Below are 11854 nucleotides of genomic sequence, written 5' to 3' on the forward strand. Positions count from 1 at the left end.
TAATGCCCTTCTTGCACTCCACCCATTTTGCTCTAGTTTCTTATCACACTTGAATTTCAAGAAGGTTCATGTCAATCAAACGACTAAATATAATGAATACAAATATACATATTTTTAAATTTATAAGTAGTCCAGATTTTGCATAATTGCAAAAAGTACTTTTCGACTTCATCTTACAACAGTGATTAACAAAGAATTCCAACGAGTGGCGATAGATATCTGAACATTCATTTTTACAAACAATTTAGTGTCACATTTGAAGACAGCACTCACAATTATTGAACGTGTTAGCGGGAGTTTTGGCCGTCCCCTTCTGTGCACCGTGTTTGTGATGCCGGTTGCCACGGTGACAAAGAAGGTAGCTAGCTACGAGACAGAAAGCGATGCATCCGTGCAGGTAGCCCGTGAGTTAGCGAAGGGAGGCAGTGCTGGTTTTGAGGTGTAAAGCGTCATAAATAATGGAGGCTGCGCCGGGCATTGAAATGCAAAGGCTTCCACTCGGCCCTGAGCGCACAGCTAATGCTGCATTTTTCCAACCCAGTGCGGCCATAAGCTGCGACATTGGTGATACTAGTTTCATGAACCTGGCTGTTATTTTGGAGCATGCGTTAGCATTATGCTAACAGACAAACTCAATGTGGTTGGTTAAACAGACAATATTTAATACTTTGTTTTATGAGTTGTTTGCTACCTGGTCGTTCCGTTTGCTCATTGACCTGGCTTTACGACCAGCAGAATGATTTTTTCTGGAGTGTGTTTGTGTGTAGTAGCATGTCACAGTCAGCTGCAAAAAAAAAAAAAAAAACCTGGACATTGAGCCAGAATGTGGATGAGGCTGCTAACTGTGTGTGACTTAGCGCAGCTGCTCATATGTAGCTTATGCTTGTTGCTCGTGTGTGTGTGTGCACGTGTGTGTGCACGTGTGTGTGTGTGTGTGTGTGTAGACACAATATATAAGACAACTTTAACACTGGAGGGCTTTTGCAGAGTGATATATTTACAAACAAATACGCTACAGATTTTTTTTAAGGGCAGATGCCGATTGCAATATTTGACAAAGTAAAAGCCTGATAAAAACAAAAAAAACAGGTTTGTCAGATAAAAGCAGTCCAGTGTCATTGTAAGCCATCAAGGCGTTTGCCTCCATCTTCATCTGGTTTGAACTAAGAAGCTTCTAGGGCTTTTGTGTATCATCAACGTGGCAATCAGCACTCACACACGCACGCGGAGGCAATCTGGCGCCGGTCCAAAGCATCAATAAAGCTGGCGAGAGTTTGAGAGGCGTTTAAGTGCCATTTGGTCTCAGACCTACAATCCTACATCCTGCTCACTACGGCACCTCCACCGCCATCAGCTGACCCTGGCCAAGGAGACTCTGTGTGTTCACATTGTCGAGGGGACTCTACTCTGATTATCAAATACAAAATATCTATTGGGTGTAAATAATCCAGCTTGTCTTTTTTGGACCCAATTTTTACCCAATTTGCGTTACTTTGGAGCCAAGAATTTTAAAAAGCACCTAAATGCCACAAAACTTTGCAACTTTGTCTCGAGCTAAATTCCCAACGTCTCCGTTGAGTTTTGGCAGTCGATGCGGTTTTCCTTAGCGCTGCCCAGCCGGCTCCTTCCTGCCGCCACCTCCTCCTTTTCCGTCTCTATTGATCTGGCCGTAGTTTTCCGTCTTGGCCGTGCTGGCTGGCTGCCTTTAATCAATAGAGATAATTGTCTGCTTTCTCTTCATGCCAAACACGCTGTTTTTCTCAATGAGTGCTGCTGGTCTTTCCCTGACACGCCCCCCCCCCCCCCCCCCCCCCCTTCCAGCATACGGGAATCCCTCTGTTAATGACAGGAGATAACCTGCTTTCCTTACCGATTTTTTTCCCGTCCCCCCCCAACCCACCTCGGGTTCCCTCGCTTATCGATTAGCGTGAGATACGGCCCCGCCTGCCCCCGACAACTCATGTAAACAGCGCTGTGAGTCCACACGTGGCAGGCTAAATATTGCCATTGACGAATGCGTGACACGGGCGTGAAATTCCGTGGGTGATGCTAACCTCGTGTTCGAAGGTTTGTTGCCCGACAACTTTTTTACAAATATGTTCTTGTGTAACTCTTGGTCACAAATAATCGTGACTACAACTTTATCATTAGTGGAAGTCTTGGGCTGTTTTTTTCCAAATGCAACTTCAGGATAGCATTGTGCGATTCACAAGTCACTCATGTCTTAATTTTATTTTATACGCGTTATGTGTTTTTTAATATTCTAATTGGTTCAAATATTGGCGACCTTACATATTTTTATATATATATATTTATATGTGTGTGTGTGTGTGTGTTTGTGTGTCGGGATAGATGTTGTCTTGTTCTCAACCGTCGTACATTTCCTCTATGATCCCCCCTGCTGATGCCATTTCAGCCATTTTGAGCTTGTTGTGTACATTCTATATGTGTGGGGGTGTGTGCATACAAGTGTAATGAACTAGTGCAAATTGTATGTGTGTGTGTGTGTGTGTGTGTGTGTGTGTGTATGAAAGTTTGCCGGTGCAGAGAAAATGGACCCTTATCTAATTTGTACTGGTCACAAGTGTGAAATGGCGCTAGGTCAGTCAGCGTGTGTGTGATTTCCTCGTACGTGCACACAGACAAACAGACACACACACACACACACACTTGGCGTCTGTAGACTAAGGGCAGTGATTGCGGCCTCAGTAATAAAGACACATTGTGCAATACAGAATGTAATAGTGAGAAGCATGTCGTGTTGTCTACCACAGACACACACATACGCACACACCATCAAGCATCTAGAGACAGACTTGCATTAAATTGCTCGTTATTGTCATCCGCCCCCAACCGATGTCATCCATACAAACACACGTCTTCTTATGAGCGTGCAATTACCTTTACACACACGCACACACACACACGTGCCTTTCATGTGTGTGTTGCTTGCTTGTGTAATTTAGAATGTTTTGATTCTAATTCCTGCTTTGGAAGTAAGCGCAGCTTTTCAACTGTATCCAACACACAGGCGAGCAAAGTGTGGCCCACTGAGGATTTACATTTGCAAGAGTCAAGGTAATATAAATGTGTTGCATTCATTTTGCTTTCATTTAGAAAAAAAAACTAAATACTTCCCACTAATTAATTGATTAATTTGTTTTAAACAAAAATAGCAATTTTAAACAAATAAAAGTTTGATTTTAATAACAGTTCCTACATGTATAATACATTCAATTTTAAAAATTCAAGTGAATGACTTTTATTTTAAAAACTCTGCTTTAATTGATTTTGTAAAAAGCATTTCTATTTTCAAGCCATTATTTTAAGTTCCATCCGGTTCTTTTTTCTTGAATGTTTGCTAAGTGAACATTAACTATGGAGTTATCAGTTTAAATTATTTAATGATGTCTGAAAGAGCTTCAGTCATGCAGGTACCGAAGTTCCTTTTTAGTTTTTTACCAGATAGGCCCTAAATCTAACAATTATAGAACATACTAGGAAATCACAATGTCCCATCATTTGCTCACTACTTTTAGACTCGTCCTGTAGACTACATATGTAGCCTCCAGTCAAGTGCAGGAAATATACCAAAAAATGCGAGTCAGTCCCACAAACCACTAGTCCACTGTGCCCCTGTTGAATCTTTTCCAACTGCCGAATGTAAACGTTAACGGTGCTTGCAGATGAGCCAAATCAAAGTCGTCCTTGTACAAACGGAGGTCTCTGAAAAAGGGCCCGGCACCGCGTGGGTCCGACTCCCCCTTTGGCGGGGCCCCGATCGATACCGACTCAGAGCAATAAAGCTTCCCCCTGTCATCTCCGCGGAATACAAAGCAGAGCCGGGAAGGAGGGTGTGTGGAGATTTGGGGGGGGTTGTTCTGTTCCGCTAGCCACACCAATTTCCTACCCCCCCACCACACACTCACACACACACACACACACACACACACACACACACACACACACACACGCACACACAGCACCTTTCACCCCCTCCTCCCTTTCCACCCCCCTTTTCCAAGTAGCCCCCACCTCCATCTTGCTTTCCCTCCCGACCATCCTTCCTTCCTCCTGCCGCTATTTTATAATTAATGTTGTTTGAATAAATATGCTCAATAATTCATCGGAGTGATTTAAGCAGGGGATGAAGGTTCGGAGCAAGGATCGCATCCCGGCGATGACAGCGAGGCGTTTAAACACAGAGAGGGAAGCGGCGCTGGGGGGAGCTGGAGAGGTATTAACGAGTGGGAGATGGACGCCGAGGTGAAGCCGGTCGAAAAGCGTCAGACAAGCGTCGCCGCTAATTTGCGAACAATTTAGGGCATCAATGAACGTAAACATCGGAAGGATCGAGTGCCTACTTTCCATTTCAAGCCTGTTTTCCGTGAAAGTAGTAATAAAAATAAAATGTCAATTGATTTTAATTGAACTCTTTAAATCAATTAAAACGAAATCATTTAACTGATTTTATTGAGATATTTTACTGATTGTGACCTGGAAATTTGGAAAAGTTCAAACAACGTCGCTATTTCGTAATTTCACTCATGTCATCACGCTGAAAATAATTGAACGATAAAGACAGCTTGGTGAACATAGCAGTGGCTGCGGTTTACGTCGTTCCTCCTTCCTTTTCTACTTTTCCTTCTTATTCGTGCCGCCCTCCTCCGAGAAGGCCGGTAATAATGGCGACGGAAAGGCACTGCCATTATTGTCTTGTCGGGAGTCCGAGGGATCGATCGGCACAGAAATATGTGGTGCGAGAAACAGCCGCCGCATCGAATATAATAAACACTCCTGGGACAGGTTGTGTGTGTGTGTGTGTGTGTGTGTGTGTGCGTGTGTGTGTGCGTGTGCTTGTGCATGTGGATAGTCTCGTGTCCTAAACCTTGAAAACCGTCCTGGACACTTTTACAGGAAGTCTTAAAACCTTGTGTGTGTGTTTGTGTGTGTGTCGGGGTTTTGCTTTTGTGTGTCTATGTGTATGTATGTTTACTTATGCTTTTGTGTGTGTGTGTTCAGTTTATAAATGCATATTTAGTAGTTGTCCCTGTGTGAGTGTGCACTAGTGCGATTGTGTGCAAATTTGTACGCGAGTTTTTGTTTGTGCATGTCTTTGCATTTGGAATTGTGTTTGTGCGGTTTTGTGAGCATGTATTTACATCCGTGTGTGTGTGTGTGTTTTGTTTGTATTTGTGCGCATTTGTTTTTGTGTGAGAAGCATCTCCACGTGTTAGCATGCTGCAGCTAGCAGACCTGCTCATCTTTAATGATCAACTCGCACGCAAGTGCACGCGCACACACATACACAATGATCTTTCCGGCTGTTGCCTGGCAACCGTGGGTTTTGTGTAGCGGTGTCCAGGCCTGGCCTGACCAGGATGAAGTCACGAGGAAGGAGCCGGAAGTACGAAGAAGTTTTTGAATATTCAAATGATGATCATTCAACATTTTATGATAAACATTATTTTTATTTATTTTTTCAGTTTAATTGCATTGAAACATGTCAACTGCATGAAAGTTTATATGCGAGATGTAGCAATTACATTTTACTATTTATCCCAACAAAGATTATCTGGCATTTTTTATATATTGTACTTTAATCTTCATTTTGTTGTGACAAATCTGTTAAAAACACAAATCAAACAAGACGGTCAGACATTTTGGTGCACAGTTTGCAAAATGATTGGTAGTGGTGTGTGTGTGAGTCTGAGAGAGCGAGCGGGGCACGACCGCTAACATGTGCCAGAACTTTGACCTCCACACGCCAAACGGAGCCTCCCTCCTCAACTACACACGCACACACAAATGAACCCACGCGCCGTCTGTCATGGGCCCCTGACAGGCGTAACTGAGGCGGGGTGGGTGGGCAACAAAAGAGGAGGGGTGACGGCGAGAGGCCAGTTTAGGACCCCCTCCAGCCATCCCATTACACACACATACACACACACACAAGCAGGCAGGATCCCCATAAAACAGTCTCACTAAAAATACCAATTTAGGGATTTTTGTGTGTGTGCACTGAGATGAATATTTTGCAAGCATTTGATTGTAACTGTAGTTTACCAAAGACTTTGTGTCATATTCAAAAAGTGTTTGTAAGACTTTGCCTGCGTTCAAGGCTTTGACTGGAAATGTTGAATACTCAAAATTGTGGCCTGTCTGTGTAGCGTTCTCATTTCAGCTGGAGGGTGCTGCCACCTTTTGGCAACATTATGCAACTGCAGAACACACATGTTCTTCTCTGTCATTTCCCAAACTGCATATCGAGAAAATACCACGCCATGCCATCAAGGAACACATTTTAAAACAATCTTCTTATGACCTTGTGCATCATTTCTTGTCATCTTTGTGTTCCCGACAGATATCAGGATGTCCAAAGCAGAGGAAGAGAAGGCCGGGCCGGACTATCCCGCCGACGGCTCAGGTAGCAAAGAGTCTTCCTGTTTACTGTTTGCTTTTTTTCAACCTCCTGTCAATTAACATGCTTCTTGTGTTTCAGGCTCTAACAGAAACAGTCCACATGACCAGGTGGGTCTTCAAATATTTTTAGTAGCCAGGATTGTTTTCATGAGGATTTTTTTTCTGAGCAATTACGATCCATCCTAATTGTAGAGGCAGGGATGTGTTACCTTACTCTGCGTGATTGTGTGGGCGGAGCTAAGTGTGTGGGCGTGTCACTATGCAGCGGCGAACAGGAAATATTTGCTCGGTGCAGGGAGAGAGGAGACATTTCAAATAGAACTTATTGAAGAGTCAAATAAACATCTAAAAACTGCAGTATTGGCCAGCTTCAATTTTGGATTTAGTATGTCGGACAAAGCTCATCCTCTCAATTTTGGTGACTAATTTGGACTTTGGTAGTCATGCAACATCAATTTACACATTAATTTAATTTATGAAATACCAACTTGCTTTCTACAGATGCCAAAATGATGGAGGTTTTTTTCTCAATAGAGCTTGTAAACTATTTTTTTCAAATTGTGTAGTTATGACTATTGTTGTATTTATTTACGACTTTGTGTTTTTTTGCAGCCGATGGAAAGCAGCCCGTTCAGCCTCTCGCCCACACCAGGCAGCAAGGTGTGTGTGTGTGTGTGTGTGTGTGTGTTAGCAAACATGTGAAAAGGGCTGTAAATAATTACATCAAATGAATATTAAAACAAGCAATGTTACATATATGACATTTAATGAAATCAACTTTGCAATTTAAATTGGATTTATTATTACGGATTTTTTATAGTTTACATACTGTACACATTTCATAGGTTGCCTTTTTTTTAAATAAGTGTGCTATTTTGCAGGTGAAGGCGGAAGGGAGTTGTGAGATGACCTGCAGCGCTGTGCTGCCATCTTCTCAACAGCAGCAACAGCAGCAGCAGCAGCAGGCACAAGCGCAGGCGCAGCACCATCACACGCAGCTGATGCTGGCTGGCAGTCAGCTGGCGGGGGTGAGAAACTGTCCATGTAGGAGCAAAATCCCACCTGGCCGGGGATATGAATTAATTTCATCGATTAATTTCTGTTCATTGGTCAGGACGAATCTTTCCATCCCATCATTGACTTGCGTTTTTGTCTTGGCAGCTGGCTGCACTCCTGCCGGCCCAGCAACAGCTGCTCCTGCAGCAGGCCCAAGCTCAGCTCCTGGCGGCCGCTGTCCAGCAGTCCAACGCTGCACACGCTGCTCACGCCGCGCACGCTGCTCATGCCGCCGCCCAGCAACAGCAGCACCAGAGCCAAACATCTCAGCAGCAGCAGCAGCAAGCCGCCAAACAGGAAATGACTGTTCAAGCTCCTCCACCGCAGCTGGCCCTCTCTCAACCAATCCAGCTCACAGCGCAGGTACCGGCAATCACTCGCCATGTCCCAAGACAAATATGGAATAGGGTCTCGTGAAATTCAGCAAACGTTTGGTGGTCTTGCAGGACATCCAGCAGCTGCTCCAGCTCCAACAGCTGGTTCTCATGCCAGGCCACCCGCTCCAGTCCCCGGCCCAATTTCTGCTGTCGCAGCCACCCCCCCAGACTCAGCAACAGCAGCAACAAGGTAATTAGGTGCATGATCATGACTCTCTAAGTTAAGAAGGGTTATCTATGCAGAAATAAACCATTGCACCTTTGTCTCCTTGTTGTTTCTCATCACAGCTTTGCTCTCCACAGCAAATCTTATCCAGCTACCTCAGCAAAGCTCGACGGGCCTATTGACCACGACGCCCCGCCTGAGCCTCCAGGCGCAGGTGAGCAACTAAAGACAAGGAAGAGGGTGCTTGATTGGCGATTGGGCAAATTTCCTGTTCGTAGGAGCCCTGAATCTTTGCTCGGTGCCAAAATGGCAACTTCAAATCCAAATGGCCGACACGTGGCTTATGTGGCTGGCCATCAGGCTTCTGGGAGGAGTCGTTTAATACGTTTAAGCGTGGCCCGCCCTCGGTTCCCGTCAGGAATTCAGCCGGCCAAATTGAGCTGGCCTCATGCATCGCCTCGACTGGCGCCACGCTCGTTTACATCCTTCGCCTGCGTGCATAAGCGGCACGCGGCTCCACTCGAAGCGGCAGATTGTAAACATGCGAGGCGTCTCTGCCGACGTGTGCCGGCGCATTCAGATGTCACTTTAAGCTCCATGTTGGACGTGTTGCCACGCTCTTTGCATTCAGATTCAAACACAAAACAAAGCAGATGCATATGGAAAGCTGAACCCATGTTGATTCGATGTCCTTGCTCTAGTTTTGCCTCACTAGTAACGTGGGTGTCCAGCTAGTGCGTGGAGCTTAGCTCCCATCTGTGTTTCTGCCAGCAGAGGGAGAAAAGCAGCGATGCTGCCGGAAACATCAGCGCCCCACCAGCGTCCACGGGCATCGTGGGCTCGGCGGCGGTCGGGTCTTCGTCCGGCTCGGCCGCCGCCATGGCGGCCTCCCTGAACTCGGCCTTGACAGCCGGGAGCCACGCTGGCCACCTGGGGGAGGAGCCCAGCGACCTGGAGGAGCTGGAACAGTTTGCTCGCACGTTCAAGCAGCGACGCATCAAGCTGGGATTCACACAGGTACCACATTAAGCCCACTGGAGGTTTGTGTGATGTAAAAACACTGTGTGTGTTTCGGAGCAGGTGCATGATTTTGTTTGCAGGCATGCGTTTGTGCGCATATCAATGAGCGTTGTTACGCTGCGAGCGACTGGTATGCATGAACTTTGTGTGTACACGCTGTGTGCATCTGATATTCTGACACTGTGTTTATGTGTGTCACCGGCAGGGCGACGTGGGCGTCGCCATGGGTAAACTGTACGGCAACGACTTCAGCCAGACCACCATCTCGCGCTTTGAGGCCCTCAACCTGAGCTTCAAGAACATGTGCAAGCTTAAGCCTCTACTGGAGAAGTGGCTCGGGGACGCAGGTGAGCACTCGCTCACGTCGGTCACCCCAGTTCAGGGCTCCTGCTCATGATTTTGTCTTGTTGTTCTGTGCAGAGACCATGGCAGTGGACAGCATGCTGCCCAGCCCCTCTTCCATCTCCTCCCCCCTGCTGGGCTTGGAGGGCCTGGCGGGCCGACGCCGAAAGAAGCGCACCAGCATCGAGACCAACGTGCGCGTGGCGCTGGAGCGCAACTTCAGCACGGTAAGGCCACGCGCGTCACCTGCCCGCGTCTTGCTCGGCTGGTGAGCTCACTTTGTTTGCGCTCTCAGAACCAGAAGCCTACCTCGGAGGAGATCCTACTGATGGCAGAACAGCTCAACATGGAGAAGGAGGTGATCCGCGTGTGGTTCTGCAACCGGCGGCAGAAAGAGAAGCGCATCAACCCCGCCAGCAGCAGCACGCCGCCGCTGCCCGGCCAGACCTCGCCCGCCGTCACGCACAAAGCCCCCTGCTACAGCCCACACATGGTACGGCACGCCCATTTCGCCGCCATCACGCCTTCCTTTTTGTTTTTCCTCCAACCGCTCTCCTCTCTGTCGATAGATATCCAGTCCAGGTATCTCTCAGGGCAGCAGCAGCCTCAGCACAACAGGTGAGCAGCCGAGCCGTGGGAGTAAGTTACAAGTGAAAATGGGTTATTTTCAAAATTGTTTCAATATAGTGTTGAGTCCCAACAAAAAAAGCAAAAAAACAAGTAGTGTGAATAAAATTCTCTACCAGTAGTTTTAGAAGAGCGAATCCCAAGTCCTCAAATTGGCGACTTGAATCGAACCGGGGTCAATTCGTAGACTCGAGTCCTCCACCTCTGGTGAGCAGTAATTGACGTTTGTGCGTTCTTATTAAAGCTGGGCCCAGACGAGCCTGTCGGCGAGATGAAAAATGTGATCATGTCTTTGTGTGGCTTGATGAAATGCTGAGGAGGTCTACGATTTCTCTGAGCGCGAGTCAACAGTGATTGTGTTGTGAGTGACACTTTGGTGATTTCCACTGTGACACGTCGCCTCTTCTCCGTAATCACCCAGCGATGACAGTCTGCAAAAACATTGCGCTTTATTAGACACTACACAACAACAAGTCCGTTTCCTGGAGCTCAACAATACATGTCGAACATGACATGTCTGTGTTTATTTCTTACAACAAAACATGTCTGTCCATTTCTTGGAGCCCCAAGACACAATACATGTCCACAGATTTTATTTCCTGCAATACAACATGTGCATTTCTTGGAAACCCAACAATGTCCATTTTGATTTACAGGAATACGACACGTGTTCCTTGTGTGAAATTTCTCATCCTAAAGTGTCGTCGTTTTCTGTGCCCGCTCTAGCTGCCGCTTTGTCACCGTCGCCCGTCAGCTCTGTGGCAGCAGGTTCCACCTCCTCTTCTTTGACTCCGCCCCCTCATAGCACAGCCAGCCCCGCCCCTCCTGGTCTGGGTTCTCACGGCCTCAACACCGGGTGAGTCCACCACACAGTTTCTAACCAACTCGGGTGTGTTGCGTCCACCCTGCGTTAGTTGCACACATACAATAGAAGAAGTTGAATGAGAATTAGGTTTTTGCATATGTGTCTCTTAGAAACACAATGATGGGAGTAAGCACAGGAATGAACCAGGCGCTCATGAGCAGCAATCCGCTGGCTACCATGCAAGGTGGGTATTATATACACTGGATAATAAGGGATAGGGACCAAGTCCAGCCACCAAAAGCAAAAATCATCACGTTATTGACGCCTATACCCAAATTGTTCAAATGCAAAAGCCTCTCAGCTGACGTTCTGCATTGAGGTAAGAAACAGTGCATATATTCTTTATCCTCTGACTGCATCGTAAGTGACTCTTGTCACTTAATTCTGACAGTCTTCTTTATGTATTTATTATTAGACATATATTGCCCCCTGGTGGTCAAGAAATTTAATTGCATTTGTGATGAACAGTATGGTCCACTGTACCAAAATCCTGATGGAAGGATGGCAAAATGTTAGAGACCACACTTCTTTTGCTACCTTCCTTCTACAACAATGGAACTAGAAATTGAGTCGTCAGCGAAACTGAATGTGTGTGTGCGTGTGTGTCATTGTGTCCCTCACCCATTGTGTCCACACTGAATGTTGGGTTGCTCAGTGGACTCAGTCAGGATGAATGAAAGTCTCAAATCCGCACAGTGCTGGCGAAAGAAGTCCTCCAAATCAATGAGGCGTCACAAAGGAGGTTTTGCTCTTTGAAGTGACCTCCTGCCGGGAAAGCCAAATGAAGGGATGATGCGGGGGATCGGCCCGGGAGTCACGTGGACTAGCATTGTTAGCGTGTCAGTGCGAAGCGGAAACTTAGCTCCGTTTGGAGGATTTGTTATGGATTCATGAGTTATTATAGAGTAGTTCAAACTTGACAAAGTTGAGTTCACTTCCTTTTCTTTTTTTCTTCTTGTGACCCTTCAGATGTCTCCT

At 46.3% G+C, this 11854-nt stretch overlaps 1 protein-coding gene across 10 annotated transcripts in view; it reads left to right on the plus strand.

The window, feature by feature from the left end:
* Positions 1-11854, plus strand: part of LOC148380273 (POU domain, class 2, transcription factor 2-like) — a 36650-nt gene that overhangs the window by 21452 nt on the left and 3344 nt on the right. For 6 of the 10 annotated variants that reach the window (XM_088365869.1, XM_088365868.1, XM_088365867.1 and 3 more), the window contains 14 exons: positions 6365-6427; positions 6503-6531; positions 7036-7083; positions 7305-7451; positions 7585-7842; positions 7926-8046; positions 8145-8236; positions 8794-9039; positions 9248-9389; positions 9463-9611; positions 9680-9877; positions 9954-10002; positions 10738-10867; positions 10987-11060. In XM_088365869.1, coding sequence (XP_088221995.1) covers positions 6365-6427; positions 6503-6531; positions 7036-7083; positions 7305-7451; positions 7585-7842; positions 7926-8046; positions 8145-8236; positions 8794-9039; positions 9248-9389; positions 9463-9611; positions 9680-9877; positions 9954-10002; positions 10738-10867; positions 10987-11060 — 1746 coding nt within the window. The remainder of the gene's footprint in view (positions 1-6364; positions 6428-6502; positions 6532-7035; positions 7084-7304; positions 7452-7584; positions 7843-7925; positions 8047-8144; positions 8237-8793; positions 9040-9247; positions 9390-9462; positions 9612-9679; positions 9878-9953; positions 10003-10737; positions 10868-10986; positions 11061-11854) is intronic. The other 4 variants (XM_088365871.1, XM_088365872.1, XM_088365873.1 and 1 more) reach the window with 3 other exon arrangements.

The sequence above is a fragment of the Syngnathus floridae genome, chromosome 21 (genome assembly GCF_059516105.1).
Source record: "Syngnathus floridae isolate MCC-2025c chromosome 21, RoL_Sflo_1.0, whole genome shotgun sequence".
Taxonomy (NCBI): Eukaryota; Metazoa; Chordata; class Actinopteri; order Syngnathiformes; family Syngnathidae; genus Syngnathus; species Syngnathus floridae.